The sequence below is a fragment of the Eutrigla gurnardus genome, assembly GCF_963514095.1.
Source record: "Eutrigla gurnardus genome assembly, chromosome: 13".
Taxonomy (NCBI): domain Eukaryota; kingdom Metazoa; phylum Chordata; class Actinopteri; order Perciformes; family Triglidae; genus Eutrigla; species Eutrigla gurnardus.
Window position 1 is genome coordinate 16,874,299 of NC_139936.1, and position 23,119 is coordinate 16,897,417.

The 23,119-nt window shown below is 41.7% G+C and overlaps 1 protein-coding gene across 1 annotated transcript in view; it reads left to right on the plus strand.

Annotated features, from left to right (window-relative positions):
• The first annotated feature begins 553 nt into the window (after nt 1-553).
• Nucleotides 554-23,119, plus strand: part of LOC311023107 (zinc finger matrin-type protein 4-like) — a 70,034-nt gene continuing 47,468 nt past the window's right edge. Inside the window, exons 1-2 of the mRNA XM_084024771.1 lie at nt 554-691; nt 17,594-17,695. Of these exons, the coding sequence (XP_083880897.1) occupies nt 605-691; nt 17,594-17,695 (189 nt within the window). The 5' untranslated portion in view covers nt 554-604. The remainder of the gene's footprint in view (nt 692-17,593; nt 17,696-23,119) is intronic.

Below are 23,119 nucleotides of genomic sequence, written 5' to 3' on the forward strand. Positions count from 1 at the left end.
GCAGCGAGGAACACGGTGCCTGTAGGAGCTCCATCGCCAGTGGGTTACTCTCACCATATGCTGAATTATTTGTCACTTTGTGATGATTTGGGAGGTTTGTCGTGATGACTACATTAATGCACACCTGAAAAAAAGTTGAGACGGGGCAGGGGCTGCTCCCCGAGCTATGGCAAAGTGTTTTTTTATCCCGATGAATGATAAAATCCTTAAATCCCTAATAACGACTGGACTACTACTACTAATACAAATGTTTAAAAGTATATTCTTTTATATATATATAATATGATTTTTTATGATATATAATAAGAATAATACAATAGAAAGGGGGTAATAATGGCAGGCTTTTCATAATAAAAGCGCGAGGAAATAAACAAGTCTCATCATCGGTCTTTGCTCCACTTTGCATGTGTGACATTTGCCGAAAATCCGCTCGCACACTTCCTGCTCTGCCTCGAGTGGATCGATCAGCGGCCAATGGGAGCGCGGCGGGGCGGAGAGCAGCGTTTTGCGGATTGTTTGTACTACACTGTAGTATCTCCTGCTGCCAAACAGCGGACGCGTCTCCCGCTCCGTCAGTCAGTCGCGATCCTGCTTCTCCCGGTTCATGGATTACACAGTCTCCCTCCAAGTGCAACATCAGCTGGCGGTGTTCCCGACCCACTTCTACCAGGGCTACAGCGTGGAGTTACAGGTACGTCCATCCTGCGGTCCACTTGTCACTCCCGTCTTCTTCTTCTTCTTCTTCTTCTTCTTCTTCTTCTTCTTCTTCTTCTTTAATGTCTCTTCTTCTGTGCAGTCCGAGAGGCGTGTTGCGTGCAGAGGAGTGAGTGTGACTTTATGGAGATTATCTACTGCGGGGGAAAGGCATGCTTGTCGTGTTGCATGCTGATTTTTGAATTTTTTTTCCCTCCTCGCGGAGATTCTAGTAGTTGCGTGACACCCTGAAGCGGTGCGGTTGCTGCACGCGCGGAGCGGGTGCGCGTGGAGGTTGACCTCACGTCACATAAACCGGTTGTCCACGGTGGAGAGCGTGTGAATTCCTCATGGAATTCTTAAGGGACACCCCAGGTGCTATCGCTGAGATGTCAACAGAAATGTGTCTTCACTATTCCAATCAGAGGTGTAACTTTAAAAATAGAAACATACAGAATGCAGTCCATTGAGACTCCAGAAGTCAGGCATCTGTGCAGTTTCCTTGAGAATCTCTTCCAGATTTCAAAATAAGGTCAATTCTGCAGTCTGGCTTTTTTTTCTAACATGCACAACAACCAGTGATGAATATGACGCAAAATCACGATGTCAGCATCAACAACCCCCACCCATGCTGCTATCCTCCCAGGTTGCTGTGCAGGAGAACGGCTCCTCCATCCTCTCAAGGTCACATTTAAATCGGATTAGAAGCGGAGATGCAGCGGAGGGAGCGACACCTTCCTCACCTCCGTGGAACAGCTGACGACAATCTTCCATACAGAGTCCTCATCACATGAGCAGTGTGGGTCGTAATGTCAACTTTCCTTCATGGATTTGATCCTTTATGTGGTCGGTGTAGCAGACTGGAGGTCAGTTTACCACCACTGTCTGTGTCATCATCTCCATGTGCCTGTAGGACTCCTGACAACTTGTTAGGTTGTGGAAATGTAATAAGGGCTGCGAATAAAGGCTGTCTTACTAAAGTGATTGTTTACTCAATTCATGTTCATGAATAGTGAAACATGTCATTGATCATGTATCAAAACAATACTTTTCCATTATTTGTCAATTATTCAATTGATTGTTACTAGCTCTAAAACATCATAAACTAGCCATTAATTTCCCTCTTGCACAGAAAAGCAGCCAAAATACAAAATAAAGAAGACGGTTGTTACAGTGTTTGCTTTGATGTCTCTGGTGGTCGGTGAGTTTTTAATTAGATGCACCATTAAAATGATTACCTCGTCTCCCATGCCCAGCCCTCAAAAAGTTCATTTTAGTGTTTTCGACCAGTGGGATGTAGACTTTGTTTTTTTTTTTCTAAATTAGGGCTGTAATTTACAGTTAGTTTCATTATTGATCACATTGCATTCACACTGCACTGCTTTGGCCAAGCTTTCCACCCTCGCTTTCCAAACAAAAGGCCTTGATCAGAGTCGCTTGATTGGCTAAACACCTGACCTGTCTGGGATCGACAGCCAATGAGAGCTCGAGGCACGTTGTCGATGGGGAACTTTGTGGGGGGGGGGGGGTTCGCCTGTCAAAAAAATATGACACTAACAGCTAAATTTAGAGCAAATTATTTTGGGAAAGGAGTTTTGTTCTATAACGGCATTGAAGTACAATCCTGTGTTCATCAAATCAAATCATTCAATTATGATTATTTACATATTTAGTTGCCGAACCCAACTTCCTGTGAAGTTTATTTTAAAAAAGGCACTTTGTCCCAAAACCGATGGTCGAGGGGAACGTATGAACATCATAGTTTGAATCATAGGAGAACTGGCCAATCATTGGTCCAGGACCAGGTATTTGACACACATTAACTGTAAAACAAACTACAAAATATGTGTTTTATGGTTCAAACAGGGTATCTTTCATTTTGAAACAGGAGCCCTCCTCTTCTCCTGCAGCACCTGTCCAACACACTTAGAACCCAGATATGGATGATGTGTTACAGCCTGCAGCATGATGAGAAAAAAAATAATGTATTTCACCAACCTGGCGCTCTCAGCTCCTCGTTCAAAGGTGACTCTTTCCCCCCGAGAAGCCGCATGACAGCATCACCATCTCCTCCATCTTGGCACCATGAAAGCTCTCTTCAAATGACACAAAAATCTGTCTCTGTCACTTCTCTCTTTTTAAAAAACGCCACATGAAAGTTGGGCACTTAACAGCAACACATTACAAACAGCCTCAGCCGCTAAAGCTCCTTCATCGACCCTTTATTTAATATCCCAGTGATTTTCCTGCATCTGCCGAGGCCCCTCCAGTCATTCTTTCTATTTTCGAAAAACTTCAAGAGGGAGAAAAAAAAAAACTTCCATTATTCCCCCGTCTGCTGTCTGTAATTTGTGATGTCTATAAATAAAAAGACTTTGAAGCTCAGCGCTTCGCTGTCATCAATAATGTTTGCCTTTTTGTGAAGTCAAAATTGCCCTCCTTCTTTGTTGCTTTCCGTCTCCTTCTTTCAGCGGTTGTTCACCGTTTTATCACCATTATTTCTTTCACAGAAGGTCAACTGTGATGGATCTGAGGGTTTTTTATAAATAGCGCTCCAATAGACTCAGTTGAACACGTGTAATTTCCACACAGTGTCGAGGTTGTTTTGAAGAAAACAACTGAGCGAAGTTAGCGGCATCACAGAGGGAAATGTGTGCTTTATCAGATTTTGCCCCTTGGATCTGCAGAACACCTTTTTTTTTTAAAACAACATGGAAACTGCCTCGCTTGATCAATGAAACCTGTTCTGACTGACAGAGCAAGGGTAAAACAAACAACGGCACTCTTTTTTTTTTTACAAGAACAACAATTCAACACAATTCTTGGAATGACTTTAAGGTATATTTTTACCATCCAATGATAAAAAAAAGAAGAATCACTATTAAATGTATCAGGTAAATGACCAGGCAGTTTTAAAGGAGTCTGGTGATGTAATGTTGCACTTTCACGAAGTTTGAGGACTTCAGAGAGATTTGGAGAAATAACGGTTGAATGAACTTGAATGAACTTGAATGAACTTGAATGAAGTCAATCAAAATGTACTCCAATGTGCCTGAAAGGCTCACCATGATCACGTCAAGGGGGGGGGGGGGGGGGGGGGGGATTAAAAGCCCACTTGTTTCCATGGAAATGAGAGCGAGTTGTAATTTAATTTTCTTCAGGCCAAACCCGGCCGCTCCAACTTTTCAGGTTATAAATGTGAAATGTATGGTCCGCAGATCGGTTGTAATTGTTGTTTTCTTTGTTTACATCGTCACAATGTGGCTGTGTGTCGATGGTCTGCACCCGAGCCAGCGCCCAACACAAGTCCTGTGCAGACTTGATTAGATGTATTCATTCTTGAGAGAAGTAAACATGTTATTATTTCTTAGTAAAATAATAATAAGAAAATTGAGCATGCAACACACTGAGATGTCTCGAGTGTGGCCAGTTAAGATGTACATCTGAAATGTCTTAGCAAAGCAGTTCCTGCTAATGTAGCTACTGTAACTACTGATGCTAATGTGGTTACTGTAGCTAATGTGGCTACTATAGCTACTGATGCTAATGTGGCTAATGTAGCTAATGTGGCTACTGTAGCTATTGTTGCTAATGTAGTGATGCTAATGTGGCTACTGTAGCTAATGTTGCTAATGTAGCTACTGTAGCTACTGTAGCTACTCTATAGCAGGAGCTGCTACAGGCGTGGTTTGGATTCTTTCTCACGTGTATTTGAGGTCAAAATGATGGTCGAGTTTGAAGACGAGTGTGGTACGGGCAAGGGCGCCGGAAGAAGGGGTCATCGATTAGCATCTCAAGATCAATTTAGAAAGTAATCAGATTTGACAGCAAGAAGGTTAATATGTCCTCTGTCATTGTGTTGACACAAGAATTGACTCTAACTGTACTGTAACTTGGCGGAAGGGTGCAGCGTGGGCCAAGGAATCCGGATCTGAATCACGGGGCGATTATGCAAATGATTGTACACTTTTTGATAACATTGGAAAATAATGCATTTGGCCTGGTAGAGGTCTGCACTTTCCAAGTGCCCTTCTAGTGTGTATGTCCATACTTAACGTACTTAACATTTTTGATGCCCGCAGCAAAAACACTGAGAAAAAAGGATGCGTTACATAACTTTACATAAATATGATTTTCAATACTTACTACATACTTTGTATTTGGGGAAAAAGAAAGCAGGCACGTAAGTTGAGAAATCTTTGATGCCTAGATACAATTAGCTGAAGAGGTAAACAAGAAAGTCAATAAGGCAAATTACCAGATACTTTCAATGAAGGACAACAGCGTTTATATAGTTGGGGGTCATACAGAAGATTGAAGACAATCAAAGCTGCAGAGGCTGAGACTGCAGAGTCTTTTAGTTCCTAGAATCAAGTTAGAACATCTGGATATGGAAACAACTTATGCTTCTTAGGACTCAATCAGAAGTCGTTTGTGAGATGTATTGGGACCACGTCTGTGTTTACAGCTCTCAATCATTATAACCATTGAGGGGGCACTATAGATTAAACATGAGGGGAAACAGCTCTCTCCTCTTCCATACTGTTGTACTTGGTTGTTGATGTGATAAATGCTTCAATGCCTCCGGCATTCAAAGCAATGAATAAATAAAACAGTCTGGCCATTTCAAAAGGTAAAGTCTACGTGGAACAGCGGCAGCCGCCAAATTCAGATTCTGGAACACTCCTCCATATTCTCCACAATGAGTTATGTCTTTTATTAAACCCTCCTGGTAAATCTGTGAACCCCGTACCCCCAATTTGCAGTGTAGCTTTTCTGTGTAAATGCACCAGGTAGGGTTGTGCCAATAGTGTGAATTTTGAATTCGTAAATATAGCCTACAATTATACCGGACAGTTTGAAGCTATGGAGCTTAATTTATAACATTAACAGGTGTTATTATTAATAACTTCCAGGGACATTGCATGCAATAGTCTACCTTCTATTCCCATTGTCATCTCTCTCTCTCTCTCTCTCTCTCTCTCTCTCTCTCTCTCTAACAAACACAGTGAGCGAAGCAGCGCTCAGTAATGATCTCAGTCCAAACGTTCAAATTTACTTAAAAACAAAGATAGATAGAAAACTCACAACATGATTTTTTTGGAATTAAATATTCTGCTTCGATCCATGTGTTGATATTTCACCTCAGTCAGAAACAGTTTATCCTCAGCACGCGTCTGTGTTAACGGGCTGCTAACATAACATTTATCTAACGTCAGTAACACAAAATCATATTTCTTAAGGGTCAGAGAACATCAGAAAATATGACAACAGACATTTGAAGTTTGCCGGGTTCACACTGGATGTGGAACGTGGATGTCTTCAGGCTAGCTGTAGCCTGGCTGTGTTTGTTTGTGGACGAATATGTAATAAATATGTCATTTTAAAAAAACAATCAAAACCAGCAGTGATGGTCGGTTGTATATATATATATATATATATATATATATATATATATATATATATATATATATATATATAGTTGATGATTTGGAAATATGATCATGAGGGAACTGAAACTCCGGGAGAACAGCACGGTCAGGGGGAAGGAAGGTCTATATGATCAATTATCAGATTGAGATCATTTGTATCAGGGGTGTCAAACTATTTTTAGTTCATAGTTCTTTAACAATTTAATAAAGTAGAACAAAATCATTTTTGAAAACGTCATTAATGAACAATGCATTTACAAACCAGCTGGTCCGATCTCTTGGCTACAACCAAAAACAGACGGCAGCTTTCCTCAAACCTTCCAACTATTTATTTATCTTCTCTGTTCTCAGTTGTTTGTCCTTGAAAGTTCTTGTATTTTTTGCCATGATGAGTCTAATAAAGGCACTGAATATTATATTCCGTGAAAGTCAAACAACAAATTCATCCACATCCCTGCTTTACATCATGTGTTATATCGCATTTAAATCGCTTGTAGTGGATTATCAGTATTTTTGACAGAATTCCATGGTCGCTGTTTCTCCAGCAACAGGTGGACGCTGTAACATTCAGGCTATTTCCTTGACGGTGTATAATTTGAGTTTGAATCACTGACAGAATTATTCACAGCAGGCTGACCAGTGTCACCGTTTTATTGTCGCGTCAACTCAACATTTACCCTAAACGGCGGCTCTGGCCGAACACCAAGCCGATTATAAATCCTGCTGAAGTGCAGGCAGTCTGCCCAGCGCGCGTGTTAATGTTTTCACTCAGCGGATCTGTGGTCGGGGCGCTCGGGTCACGCTGCATGGGAATAGGCCACTTAGCAGCGAACACAAAGTAACTGCTCATCGCGTCAACCTCGAGGCATGGCATCGCGATTTGGCTTTGCCTTTCGATTCCCCACAGCCAGAGGCAACGTGATGGAGACAGAAATCAGGGCGTAGGATTGGAGGATAGGAAGGTCTCTGCTTGAGTGTGCAGCTTCTGGTAATTTGCCCCCCCAGGAGGCATGTTGGGGGTTCCTCGCTGACCTCCCCGGAGCACCAGCTGGACAAATCGCAGCTGATGATGGAGGTAAACGTTCCTTGTACCTTACGGGTCATAGTGAAGGCAGCGAGGCCAGACAGCTGCTCTCGTCTGCAGCTTCTCCTTCTAACTAGAGAGCAAGAACACGTTGTGTATGTGTGTGTTCGTGTGTGTGTGTGTCCTTCGCATAACTCACCATCATCCATCCGATCTGATTCACACTTAGTATTGATGGGGACTCAAGAATGTGCAGAGTCAAAGTCAATGCCATCTGGACCAGCAACACTTTCAATATTAATACACTTTGAATTTAGGGTGGGGGGCTTCAGGACTCAGTCCAGCGTGTCCCCTCAAAGGCTCAGTGACTTTAGTTCACTTTTGCTGCTGGATGATAAACTTATGTTACAATCAAACTCTGATTATCGGTAATTTCCCTTAACTGTCCAGGATCGGATAGGGATCCCTCCTCAGTTGCTCTCACTGAGGTTTCTTCCTTTTGACTGCTGATTTCGATCGGGAAGGTGTTTGGTCTCTCCGAAAGAAAGGCCTCTCAATTCCTGATCACCAACAACTGATTAACTATTGCATACACTGGAATGTCACAATAGATGTGATAAATCATTACAAAGTCTACCTGTTGCTTGTTCTTTTGTGGCATTTTTAGTTTCTCACTGTATTCCACTCAGGACCGAAGAGTGTTTGTCTTTCAGTTTGTGACTTTTCGATGGTATCTCTTTCAGCCCGAGGATTCTTGCCTACCCGGGTTTTTTCTTGTCTGGTCCCAGAATTGGAGACCCTCCAAAATTCATGACCGACACGCTCGCTTTATTCCTCATCATCATTCACTGTCAGCAACAGGTCAGCAAAGATAACAACCGTTCAGTTAGAAAGTACAATTCCTGCCATTGTGTCGTATCAGTGATGGATTCTTTCTGCTGCGCTGTGCATTTAAAAATCATCTGTTTCCCTCGGCGACTCAGACAAAATGAGAAAAATGTAGGAGGTGTGGAGAGGACTGGAAGATGAGCATAACCTCTGACAACTTAATCATCACTTACATTGGGTGCACATTTTGTTTGGGTGTTTTAATTTGCACTCGAGCAAAAGTGTATGATGTATTGTTTTCTTATAAATATACGTATGCATCTAAGCAGAGTTTGCTTTTAGCCTTCGACTACATTTTTCTCTTTTAGCACCAGAAACCGGCTAATTTGGGAACATCTTCCATAACAATATTCTGACAATCATTACACTGTAAAGCTGCAGAGAGAATCGAGAATGAATAAATTCTGCAGCAGCTCTGAGAAGCAGGCTTTAGCAGCAGCTCTTTAGGTTGATTTAGAGACCGCTTTAATGGAGTTGTGGTCAGGGAAGAACAACTGTACGACCACGCTGGATATTTCATGATAAGTCCAGATCATCAAAATGATATATTACCACATTACAGGAACCATAAGCACATCCCAGACTATAATTATGGCCAGCTTTATAAATGGGGTGATTCCAAACATCTCCAAGTCTTTCCTTGAATCATACATATATTAATTTGCAGGTTTGAGGGTTTATACCTTTGATTCACCTTCTTTAGAGCGGCTGCAGAGTTGAGTGTCATTTGCAAAGAGGCTGTCAGACTATCGGCAAGATGATCAATTTAACATAATAACTAAAGTTAGCATAGGGGTGCTCTGTTATATTGAATTAAATGCCAGTGGAATCACTTACTTCTTCTGCTTTATGGCGTGTAGTCCCGCATTAAGAAAGAAAGAAAAGTTATTAAATAATGGGTCGATATCAGAGAGTTCTGTGGAAAGTTATTATTACTTATTACTATCCGTAAAGTTATATTTTAAGTTGAATGGGGACTAATTCAAGCTGGCATATCCTTCATGACACAGCCAGGTTTCCGGAAGACAAAATAAATCAGCGTGATTATCTCTTCTGTTTGCTTTTGATTTAATTAATGTAAGAGGTTGGGGGGGGTCACAGTTTCTATGTGGTTTTGTGGTGAGTAACTGTTCTAATGGAGGTGCAGATAAGCATGAAAGACTCTGGTCTCTGTGGGTCATCGTGGTTTAGGTCCACTAACGAGCTGTCAGATTTCTGGATATGAGATCCGCTCCGTCCAAAGTGGGATGATTGCAGTCTCTCCTAATCGGATCAGGATATGGCCCCCAGAAAAAGTATGCAAATGATCTCCGTAGCCCACATCATTTGTTGGACACCACCTCCATGAGCAAAATCTCACCATATTGATGCTCATTTTTAGCCAGCACTTTTAAATATGACACAATGTCGCCCGCTCATCTGCTCATCTCACGTTTCTATTAATATTCAGAGTTGGTTTCCCGCCGGGTGGGGAGAACCTGTCGGGGACATGAAGTCGGCCCCTGGGACACCATCCGTGTCCCAATAACCTGCTGCCACCCGACGAGCCGCTCTCTCCTCCCTCTCTCTTTCTCTGTGTGCAATAATTAATTGTCTGCAGGTGTGCTGGAGTCACGGCAGAGTCACCAACTCAAATATCTCCGCCAATCAAGATCTCTAGTGGCTAAACAAAAACAGAGCTAGTAGAGTGAGTTGTAAAATGTCGTTTTTGGCAAGAAAATAAAGTTTAAATGATATAATTGCACAGTTATAGAAAATAGACACCTCCTGTGTAGACATGGTGTTAAAGTGCTGGTGAACCAGCAGATTCCATGGTGTCGGCAGTGCTGTTGTTCAGTAAAAACTGATATATTGTGTGTTATTTTGTCAGTGGATCAGTTTTAAATATTGCAGGGAGGAATAGTAGGGGCACCTCCAACCTTTTCCTTTGCCATGCTGCCCTATGGAGGAACGTTTTCACAGTCGCTCAAGGCTCAACTTTTATTTTTGTCAGTTGTGTCAGGCAGTAGCAGAAAGGTCAGAGCGGGGTCATTTTGTGATCAGATGCCTGTGGAGAAATGCTTTGTAATTACAACCCCTGTGATCAGGAATATCTCACAACTGATTTGACTTGTAAAGTTTGAAGCTCGGTCCCAACAGCCAATAATAACTCCACACCAGCTCAGATCTTCTCGTGGCGTGAGAAAGATGCCGACTGGGCCTTTTCTTTAACACGACCTCGTTGTGACTTTTACTACTTTACGTTAAGAGCTTCAGCACTTCTAAAGCTGTGAGTGGCTCTGATTAATGGCTAGTTTTTACTACATGTCATGCTGCTTATGGAATGAATCACCTGCTCTGATGTATGAGTTACCTCTGTCACGCTGCATACACATCATTCTCCATTAAACAGGTCGACACTTTATTGTTGAAGGTTACTTTATTCTGGGAGCAGAGAAGCAGTCCGGTTCATTAATTTACAGATGGGTTGTTATTTTAAAGGCTTGGTTTTAATTGTCGTATTAAAGTTACAACTTTTACATTAGGATGAATAGCCAATGTGCTAAGTGAAAATGAATGCAGTTAATTCAATCTTGTCGTAAATGTGGCTCTGCCTTTGATCCATTTGTGCAGGTGTTGATATTTAGAGTGCTGGTTGTTACTGTACATTTATTCACTCTCCATGTGGGAGAGAGAAAATATTCTAAGAAAACACATTATTATCGCCATATTTTAAGTATACATGAATTTTAATCTGGTAAATACTCTTGCAATTTTACAGATTACATTTTTGAAAATGTTTATCATAAAATTTTTTTTGCAGATTAACAAATTTAAATTATGAGCCAAAAACAGTAAAAAAATAGACTTCTTGTGACTCCTTATAAACTGACAAATAAATCTTTAGTTGAGGTTCATTACACAATGTAAAAAACTTGATGGTACAATTTACAGATCATTGCCTTGAATTTCAGTTTTTTCAAAACATTTATTTTTGCAAGTTAGCCTACTTATTTCTGTCTCATTTCCAACATTTTGGAATTCTTTACAACATATTTTTTTCCAAGCTCCAATATATTATTGATATCATATTTGTCTTTCCACTATAATATCCTCTTTTTTTCTCTCACATGCCATGCACTTGCTTATTTCATAAGGTTAAGTTAAATAATGTAACCTGTTTTTTTTGGTGTATGCCTTGCTTCCTAATAACACGTTTCATAATGGATGAGGATGATTCTTTTACAGAATGTAAACCTCTTTGCAGTTTTGAAATGCCAGCGTGACAGCCATTGGCTCCTTGCAAAGCAAAAGCAAAAGCTTTGTCTAAGCTGCTCTAATATTTATAAACCTGTTTAATACTACTTAAAATTAAAGTATCTTTGTCATGAATTATATATGGCCCACTATCTCCCAAATTAAGCAATGACCAAGAGAATGCGGTGATGTCGTGTGACCCGACATCAGTGGAATGTTGCCTCGACTTCATTTAATGAGGCACTTTTTCTTTAGATTTTTGTAGGTTATGTTCTTGTATTTAAGTATTACATATCATTTTCCAGTAGACTTAGCGATACGTATCACGATACAGGGGTCACGATTCAATATATACTGTAAACAAAGCAATATTGCAATTTTTAAAAATCTAATTATAGGAAAACATAGTACAAAGAACGCTATGCCGTATGCATCAAATGTGAGTAAAAACCAACTTTACTTTCCTATGCAAACAGTGGGATCTGTATTTGCATCATCCACCATCGTGGCACTACTTTTTCCTGCAATCTGAGCCACCGTCTGCCCCGGAATCTTTGCATGTAATCTATTCATTAAAAATCAATAGTGCTTTAAAGAATCAATGCAGTATCACATTGTGTTGGGTAAATTGTTCAGGGCCGTTGTCAGTCACAACCTGTTTAAAATGCCCCTGCTTCCCTCTGTTTAGAGCGCTGTGCTCGGTGCTGCAGCTCTCTGGCAGTCTAATGACGGAGAGAACAGTCTTGTGCCGATCTGCCGCAACAGCTTCTCACGAGAGGAATCGGAGGTCTGTGCGTGGGAGATGCTGAATCACCCCCAAGTGAATACAGTAGCGCTTTAAATTTAATTAATTAAGGAGCGACACATTTGGGTTTTTTTTTTTCGTATTGCTCTGGCTTGTTTAATCTTACAGCAGATACATTATTGACCTCCTCAATCTCGTAGGGTCCCGGTCAACGAGGGGTCAACATAGGCTCCACTTGAGGGGGCAGGTCCCAGGAGGAATAAGCCAGACCATCTGGCTGGGCCGGTAGGGAGGTGCAGGACTACGGTGTCTGTTGGCCAGGAGTTGTTTATGGAGATGTAGAGCCACCTAAACCTGTCTCCAGATCCGGCTGTCTCCGGATCCTTTGGTCTGAAGATGATATCTTGTATTATAACAATAAAAATAATAATTGTATACACTAACGGGGATCCACATATCGTCTTTGCTATTTGCGATCCCTTGCTGGTGATAAGAATGAAGTTCTCACACAGAGGGGGACGCACAGGAAAAGCCTTTATGAAACCACTCATCTATACGGCTGTTTATCCGTCTCTCCCAGCGTAACGCTCTCCTGAAAACACAACAGACTTTTTACAGCTGCAGTCGTTGCTGTGACCTCCCTTTCTTCCCTGAACTCCTTTCATTTCCAACGTCTCATCAGCTTTCTTTTATTTTCCCCTCAAGCCTCGGTCCTCCGGCTCCTCCAGCTCGCCTCGGCTGATTCGCTGTCGTCTTGTCATCGTCAAAGACGGATGGTAAACAGCGTTGACTCGGTGTGAGAAACGTGCCGACCTCCTGCTAATTTCATCGCCAACACGAGGCGCTCTGCGTCGTTCCTTCTCTGACTTCCTGTCCTGTGTTTCTCCTTCACCAAATTGTCGGCACGACTTCTGTAATGAGCGCACTGCGCCGACTGTAACGTAACATTGGCCGCGTGGGTCAGATTTTGTTGATTGAATTGTTTTGAGAACCCCCCGCTGGTTTACAATGAGATGCCTTCCCCTTATCCAATTATACAGGGTGAAAATTTATATTTTTCTCAGCATCTCATTTAGAAGAGAGTCAACCTCTCGCAATTACAGTGGTGTGTTTGACAGTAAAATCCATTAGCTTAATGAAGGGATCTCCAAGGAGACGTACGTGTTAATTCAGGAGGAGAGCGCTACTCCGCCCTCAAAGAGACTTTTCCCGTTGTCCGTTGTGTGCAGCTGAGCGATGGACACACGGCAGGAAAGTCGTTTTTGATCATCAATTCGGCTCGGAAATAAAAAGTTGAATGATTTCAACCTATTGGTTACTACTTCTAGTTTGCATTGCTTGACAAGTGTTGTTATTTTAAGCCAAACCATGACGGTGTTTTTTGTTTACGTCTGGTCCTTTCAAACGTTCACCTAGACTTTAGGATGAACTTAATTTGGTCAAAGGTCAAGGTCATGGTATCAATGTCTTACAAAACACAATTTTGGCCATATCTCAAGTATTTATTTGCTAAATTATGATAATTTTTTACATTTAACATAAAATAATGAAGTGATGACATTTTGGTCGGAAATGGATGTAAACTGCAACGTGACAGGTTTGTGGATATGGATATATATATATATATATATATATATATATATATATATATATATATATATATATATATATATATCTGACACAATTAACATTGGGATTAATAAATAACAGTTGAATCGCTCCACAGCAGGGGGCCGCTTATAATATTTTGGCTCTTCTGGTCCGACTGCTCATGTGTTTTGCTGCTCCGTCCTACTTCGTATAGCAATTTGTTTGGAAAATGCAACTTTGTCAGGACTGATAAAAATGATGGCAAAGGCCACCCAAATAATCAATAAGCCTCCATAATCCTTCCAGCGCTCGGTGGTAACGATCAAACTCCCATGATTACTGACTTCTGCAGACAGAAGGGTTAGAGGTCACATCCTGACAATGGATACAACTAAATGCTTCTTCTCCAGCATGACGAGGGATTATTGAGACATAGAAGGGAAGTAAACACACAAAATGGTCATTTATTTTCTATGTCTGCTTGTTATACATTGCAGGACATTCAGTGACAAAACTGAGGTGAAAATGCAAAAGTGAATAACGAACCCATTAGGAATGCTTCCTCTCCCTGTAGGAAATAATAACTAAGAAGAGAGTTGTTTTCTGTTGCTGCTGCATCTCCTTGTGCGGCTGCTCATGTTGTTGCCTTCTTAACAGAATTTAGGGTGATTAATCATTCATTTCCAGCATCTGTGCACCCTTCCTAAAACCGGCAGTGGGCCCAACTTTGGCACAAAGCAACAGAACTCTCAAAGCCGCTCGCTTATGTTGTTTGTCCTGTCGAGTCGTAACAGGAAACGGCGTTCTACTCTCCACCGATTACAAGACGGAGGAGAGCGGCGGCGCAGAAATTATTTAGATTTCTCTTGTTGCCTTTTGTCTGTAGACACACCGGCCCCTGACATGTTTTATTGTTCAGTCAGTCCGGCTGGGGCCAGTATCGGGTATCACTCTCTATACATCCTCACTCGGTGCCGCCACGGCAACGTGACGTTATGTCCTCGAGCCTCATAAGCCACCCAGCTGCAACGCTAACCTGATACACAAATGGATTAAATCCATCACGTAGCCATTTCAAATGATATCCCAGGGTGGTCGACGGCAACCATGAAACAGCAATCATTTTGGAATCAATCAGTCTGATTTGCTGTAAACGTGTACGCATGGCGGTGACTCCTGAAATGCGTTATGCAGTGCATCCATCATGCAGATGGATGCACTGTTACAGTAAATGGAAGAATTAGGAGGGAACAAGCGATCAGGGACCGCCTCGCCCACAAGAACCTTGATTTCTGTCTTAAAAAATCCCTTTCTTAATCTTCCGCCCTGCCGTTGCTGTGATTCACTGAAGAAGCATCGATCTCGGGACTCATTTCCATGCAGAAACATTCCTGAGGCGCTTTGCATTGACTGTGTGTGGTTGAATGTGGGCGTAGAAGGCCGGTTCCACGTTCGCACGTTTCAAGGCTGGGTTGTGATTTATAAAAGAAAATTGTGCACCGTCAGATATCTGTGAGATTTTATAAATCAGAATACTTTTCTACATATGCAAACATTTAGTGTGGATCCTATGTTTTGGTCAGCACCGAAATTGGCCACAACACTTAAGGGGGACTGACCTTAAAGGTGGACTATTCTCCTTTAAATAACGAGCAGAACTTTTTTAATTTGTAATATTTTTGTTAATTTTTTAGCAGACAGCGTGGTAAATTATTAACACCCCTACTGCAGGCTATGCTCTATGTCTGTATGAGGAAAACACGTTTAATTTTTAAAAATGTCAGCAACAGCATCATGTTGTATATTTGTTCAAAGTTATTTTTAAGTATGTACACCATATGTGCTCATAAAGTTGGAATATTTTGTTTTCAGACATAATCCTCTGTTCAAATGCATCAGTAATCACTTTTGACCCGATGCAATGATTACATTATGTGTCACAATTACCCAGGTGAAATGAATTAATGCATAACATTTGTTTGGCGCTATAAAAGACAAGACATTTGCAAATGATTCCAACTTTAGGGCGACCCTGTATATCAGTACTTGGTAACCCAAATGTAAGGTGCAGAGAGCAGAGGTGCAGCAGCTCCGAGGCTACAGAGAGACTCCATCCCGCTGTAAGTCACGGAAAGGTGACACTAAATGCTAAAGATGAAAAGAGAGGCTGCAACTTGAAGGTCATCCTGTTGTGAAGGCGAATAATAGCAGAACAGAAAAGGCCAAACATATATTGGAGGTGATTAGGAACGATTTGTGTTGCCATCATGTATTTGACTCATCAACAGTAATTTAAAGCCGGAATAATTGATGTCTTGGCACAACATTGATGTACAGTATGTATTAATCATGAGCTAAATCCGAGGCTTACCACAGAACACATCAAAATCCACGTGGATGCATAAATCATCCACTCACCACTCACCTGAATTAATTTATTACTCCCATTTGGAGACCGGGGACCCACATGGACATTTGACTCGCCTCCCACGAGTCCCTATAGGTTATGTTGCTTTTAAATGATGATGTTGATAATGAGTGTTTTCTTTAACGACTTACTTTAATTTCTAGCGAGGCTGCTTTCAGTCATTTTAAACATTTTAATGCGTGCTAATGCTGTATCCTACTTTATATGTGCTGTATGTACTACAACCTTCATTTGGTCATTTCTTCATGGTATTCTCCTTCTACCGTACCAGAACGTGACTGAAAAAGTGTCGTATTTTGCCTGGTTGGGTTTGGTTCTTTCAAGTGACATGTCTCTCTGTGTTTCTCCGACGAAGCAGTAGTAGTGTGTAATTATTGTTAATTAATTATTAATTATAAAATGTTGGAAGTGGCTCCAACACACAGAAAGTTTACAAGTTTGCGGTGTAAAACTCAGCTCGATTCTCAAGGCGCCAAAATTGCAAGCCTGACTGTAAGAAAGGGGGTAATCATTTTACCATTAACTTAATTGAATGGCAACAGAGGCTCTTATGTGCTTAATTAAAAATATATATATGCTGGTGCATCCACCAACAGTTTAGTACAATAACAATTAAATCCATTAAAAAGGAAGCTTTTTCTGCTGACAAACAACAACAAAATTCAGCATCAGCTCTGAAAGTTAGTTTGTTATTTTGACCTCGTATTTTCTCTCTCCTTTCAAACAAGTTGAATAGAGTTTGTTTGTTATTTTGAAGCCCACATGACTTCAGCTCTCATGTGTGAATGAGGATGAGTTGAGCCTGACTGCTTCCAGATATGAAATGTGAGCCCCTAATGGATGCGGGAATGAATTAGTAATAGAAAGCAGAGATGGCTCAGCTGTGTCCGTGGGAAAGGAAATAAGGCTTTTAACAGCCGTCTCCCTCTGAATCCGCTTTTCTCTCCGACACGCAGCAAGGTCAGTCAGCAACTTTAATGAATCTCCAGGAAAAAACGTTCCGGCACGATCCATCATTATTTATATATCGTTCTGAAGCATAATTTTGGCTTAATGGTTGCGAGTTTTAAGCGTCTTCTTTTTTTTTTTTTTGACTCATTGCTTGCAAAACCTACTCAGCATTTGTCACGAACTCGGAGCGCTCAAAGTTCGTGAAATATTGATCGATGAAAGTATGATGTGAAATGAGATTATTGTTTTCTGTGTAACATATTGCTCGTTTTGTCTGAGCTCCCCACAGAGGCACAAAGCAAGGCAGTGTGACGGCAACAGCAAAAATCTATTTTTTTTTTTTTTTTTTGGCGGTAGATAATACATCTTGTCGACACAAATGTAATACCATTTTTCCTTTACAGCACTTATTTGGTTATTGAACGAGCTCCGGTGTTGCTCAGGCTTCCCGTTTTATAACATATGAGGAATGTTTGCAGGCCACCTTACCCGGACCTCAAGCTTTCCGAAACATGTTTGTTCATAAAAAAAACGAAAAAGTATTTTTCTGTGCAAACTGGTCTGCTCCGCCTGTTCAGTGCCTGTCTGTTTGTCTCTCTCCCCAGATGAAGTCAACAGAGGTGGACCAAGGGCTTTTCACAGACAGCTACTGCAAAGTGTGCAGTGCTCAGCTCATCTCCGAATCCCAGAGGGTTGCCCATTATGAGGTGAAGACGCCGCCGCACACTACCTCACATGATCAGCTGCACTCTTGTATCGTGAATGAAAGCCTTGAGGTCACGCTGCTCCTCTATCTGCACACAGAGCAGGGACGTGAGTGTGTGGGTGCGTGTGGCATGTTAATGGCGACGTGAACACTTTATTTAAAGTTTGCTGTTTAATCAACACTCTTTGGTTGTTCACCTCATGCGTAGCTGCACGTGAGCCTCTAAGCTTGTGCTGTTTATTCATATTCAGAGATGGCTGATCTTATTCAGGTGTAGATTGTGGTCATTATAACCTGATCCATCGCTACTCTGCTGAAACGCCGTTTGCTGCCACATCTCTATCCTCCTCCTCCCCCTCCTCCTCCTCGTGTGCTAAGTTGGTAGGGAATTAGTTCTCCCAGCAGAATCCTAATTGCCGCTTGGATTCTTGAAGAGCTCTTTAAACGAGCTGGGCTTCTTTTTCCAACAAATTCCATCATGTTTATTGCTCCGGGACCGTCAGGTGGAATCACGAGCGCTGTCTAAATTGGCCGCTGTCGTCTCTTGGGGCTTGGAGGCGGCGGCGGCGAGGCCGGGCCCGGCGGAATCACTCTTGTGCTTTTAAAGGTTTGTGTGCGTAGATTAGAGGTCTCGCTTTTGTGCAGAAGTCCCCCTTGTCAACCAAATGAAGCTCGAGCACAAGTCCAGTCAGGACGACTACACTGTTGTATGCCTAGGGCTGCAGTTTATCTCCCATTATACTGAATATGCCATTCACTCTCACACATACCCTTCTTGTCATAATTTGGGGCTGTATATCAAGCTGTTCCCCTCAGTTCTTCTATCCAACAGCAGAATGACTGCTCTCTCTTCTTAAATAATAATAATACATTTTATATTAGGGCGCCTTTCAGGACACAAGGTCACCTTACAATACATAAATTAATTAACTCCAAAGGTAAAAAGAGAAAAACATGTAAATATGATTGTCTCTCTGCCTTTATTATGCTGATGATGCCCCATTCTTTGCGTCGTGTACCATCTGATTCCACAGCAGTGACCCTGATCAGCTACCAAGGAAGGTTTCCAGGTTTGTTGCCAGGTAGTGGACCTTCCTCTCTCTGCAGCCTCTCACTGACCTGTCTGTCGGAGTCTGACTGCTGCTGTTGGATGTTTGCACTAATAGATGTTGAAGGGACTCTCATGAACGCTGTGGCTCTTTGTCGTCAGCGGAGTGCGGCTGCTTTCTTTTCCTTCCGAGACCAGAAGAAATTGATGTGGGACGTCAGTCGGTTTGGCGTTATTATTGATTTTCTATTGTTGTTGCTGAGAGCGAGCAGGTCGCCGCCGAGGTGAAATCTCACCAAAGAGAAATGAGGTTGTTTCATTGTATTTGATGGGTTGCTCAAAGTTGTGCATAACTTTTAGCAGAGTGTCAAAGAGTCGTTCCTGCGGGGCGTCGTGCTATTTAAAGTCGTACTAACCCGTCCACGTGGAAACAGGAGAACTGCTTTGTTCTTCAGGGCGTTGCAGGAGTACAGGAAGTGACTGCACCAATTCAAATCAAATATTCATTTTGTTTTCGTGTGGCGAACGCAGAATTGAGCACTTGGCCTGTAGCTTCACGGAGACGGGGCACATTTGGATTCTCTTTGAGCACAGTTCGGGTCTAATGCGTCGTGACGTGTTTGGGTCACGGCAGCGAGAACACAAAAAAAAAAAACAGATGGAAATAAAGGATGTGCAAACTTTCCTTTCCTTCATACAGACGAGGTGCTTTTCCACTTGAAGACGTTTCAGTTTCATGTGCAGATTTGTCCACAATTATTCCTTTTGTGCTGAGGTTGACTCTGCACTGTTGAATATTGAGAGTGACATGAATATTTTTTTTCAGTGATTATTCAATGTGATGCCTGAGCTAAGTGATAGTGATTAGTCCATCAAAAATATGAACATATTTGTCCCCTGTAGCGATTGGAGGATGAAGGATTTTATCACAGATTGCATTGAAAGACACTAGTTGAGCGCTCAGCCCCATTATCAGGATTATTGTGTATATTGACTTGAATCGCTCACTACTAAAAATAGAGCCTTGTTTTAAAAATCCAGGAATTGTCATGTCGTAGTAAGATGCTGCTATTTTTATTGTTATTTTCCATTTTTTTAATGGAGTGCTGCTGATACAGACAGCTCAGAGAGGGAATGTGAAGCCGGCGAGGGGTTCATGACTTTCCAACTTTGTTTTTCAACAAAAAGGATTAAAATTACGTATTTATTTGATGAATCGAATGAAAAAAAGTTTTTTAAAGGCTTCGGTTTCGTTCCGTATCTCCCCCATCAGATGAAACATATTTGACGGACTGGCGATCTGCGATCCAGTCAAAGTCCCCTTTCAATCTCCACACATTGCCTTTAATTGAATTTTAAACCCCAAAGTCAAAGCGGTCCTCGGGTGACAGTAGAGACAGGAGATATAATTGATCTTTTTAAACCTTCTTTTCATCACATCAAAGCTGGCGCTCTCCTGTGGAGTGGATCAGAGCCAGCCTCCGGTTTACAGTTCAAAGAATCGTGTGACTCGTGTTAATTTATGCATCCGTCTCCTTTTTTGCATGTGTGCCGGATTGCAGCGCCGCAGCCTCTCTCGACAGGCCGCCCTGCTCCGGGCGCCGCGGGAGAGCCTCCCGTAAATCACAGCCTGTTCCTTCACAGAACAGAGAGAATGGTTAGTGACCTGGGAGGGAGGTGTGGGAGGAGGAGGGTTAGGGTCCGGGTGTAATGGTGTGCTGGTAGAACACGAGCATTAATATATTGCATGTCTTCAAAGCAACGTATGCATGAATGTACAATGCACGTTTTCTTGTATTTAAGTAGAAAAAAAAGCCAGCTCATGAATTATTCATATTGTATGTAGCATTGATGTTGGCTGTTGGTGAATGGCGGTGACTTATACGGCCTGTAGGGTTTTAGCTATAAGATCTAATGTTGGAATTGTAGCAAACACATTGTTTTCCCCCCGAGGTGGAGAAGTTGTGATGAAAGCTCATGAATACTGTGTTTGGCTGCTCTGTGTTGCTTAAAAAGAAAGATAGAGGCGCGCAGTTGGCGGAGTGGTTTAAGCGCATGCCATGTACGAACGTACATACGCAGCCGACCCCGGTTCGAATCAAATGTCAACTGAAATCGTGTTTTTCTTGAGCTGTGAAGAGGCCACGAAGAAAACATATACGGTATTAATGTCCTGGTCTGTGAAGATGAGTTATTTAAAAGAGTGGGAACCCAGAAATCGTGTGTCTTTGTGAAATTGGAGTCTGCCAATTGTTTGTCCCCAGGAATCGCTACTTGCAGTGTTTTCGAGAAGCCCTCCTTGCTCATTATGCATCCAAATGAACTGCAGTCAATTAGCCGTGTCCTATAAAGCCCCGCTGCTGATGAAGCGCTCGACACATTCAAGCTCCGCCCCCCACTGTTGCATTCAAAGTTTTCCTGTACCACAGTGACCCTTCTACAGTACAGTGTATTTCATCCACTTTACTGTGGAACGACGGCCGTCAGCCAGGTTTCAGCACTAGAATCCACCAGACCAACATAAACTCCTGATTCTCCTCGTAACACAGAGCAGAATCAATGTCTGGGGGACTCCAGAGACGCAACAATCCATCTACAAGTATCTATAACTAACTCATATTCGGCTGCATGGGGAGAGTCGAATATTTGGCTGACTTGTCTTCCTTAATTGGTTTCCGTTAGCTCGGATGCAAAGAGAGTTAGCACATCAACGTTTTCTATGCTGTTTTGTTTGTCTGAACTGACCGCACAGCCGTCGCCTCGGTTGGTTTGTGAGTGAAGGGGTGGAGAAGTTTAATGTGCAGTGTGACTTTACGCTTCATCATCAGATATAATGACCCGCAGGACTTTACCAAGCTGCAGACATTGGGAATCCCTCACCTGAAATCTCTTTTCTCAATCAGTTATCACTTACTATATGAGTCATGAGGTCCGACATGATGTGATACAAGATCACGTGAGAATCCATCATGTCGGGTTTCAAGTAACTCATTGGCATACAAACCACAGTTATGTGAGATTAATTTCAATATATTGACTCCCATGTAGCCAAAGTCAGAAAAATTAGACTTTGCATTACGAACACATTGGGAATTAGACAACAAGGGGAAGTAAATATCGTACAGCGATATCTTATGACGATCATTATGCATGTATTTCAAGTCCGCACCCTCCTGCAGCGTTTTTTTCTACTTTTAGAATTTATACATTACGCTCATTAAATGTGTTGCACCCATGTGCCTTGTTACACACCGGTTCATTATATTGTAAGCTGTTTATACACTTTTAAACGGCCATTTTGGGACGTTTCTTTGTGGAAAGCATTTAAAGGAGGAGTTATATTTTCAGAAATAAGCTTGACCAGCTGAGAGATGATTACCAGCACTCTCATGCACGTCTGTCTGACGCGATACAGTGTATTTATACACACTCAGTCCTTTATACATTATATTAACAATAAGCACAATAAAACAATCAAAACAATATATGCAATGTGTGATATGATACAATGGCATAACGTCATTTATTGATTGAATACGGTAAGCATACAGGATTTAGAAATATATACTTAATAATATAGAAATAAATATCCTCACATTTTTGAATGCACATTTACTGAAAGAAAGTAAAATGGAACATTGAATCCGTTTTTATGTATTCCCTGTTAACTTTGGAAGTTAACATTTTATAAACCCTCCACTGGCCTGGCTTCGTCTGCTCGTTGGCAGCTTGTAGCATGTGGGTGTAGTAAAGTGTGTCAGTTATTGACAAGCTAATCTGCATGTTCCATGCCGCTCTGTTTGACCTTTGCAAACATTGATTTTTGCAGGAGAGGATTAGTGAAGCGCAGTGGCTCAGTGTGAGTACTAGTTGCCCTCTGGTTCAGATAGAAATCACTCCAAACAGAACCAAAGAGGTTATTTTTTTTTCAGGAGAAAAGAAAATAATAATCATTTTTGAATCTCCTGCAGTGCAAGTGTTTTTTTAATAAATGTATACTTAGGAGACGGACGCTTCCCGAAGGGCAAAGTTGCAATGCTGGCATTTTTTGCAGTCATGAGGTTGAATGTGTTTGTCAGATAAAGAAAGAAAAGAATTTCCATGATCCCTGCTTAATTACTTCTCGTGCATCATTAGCCCAGCGAGGGCTCCTAATAGTTTCAGCAGGCCGGTCAGTTTATAGATGTCTGTAGGAGCGACGTCCACGCTGCACACATCCATCATCCCCTGTTATTTTTACACACATCGGAGTTAATGGGATGGAAATATTAGCTATTTCTTGTGCTGATGGGAAAATGATCCACAAAGCTTTGCCTCTATATAACAGCGCTTCTCGTTGGATTTAAAATGGAAATCGGCAGACGTGATTTTGTCTGT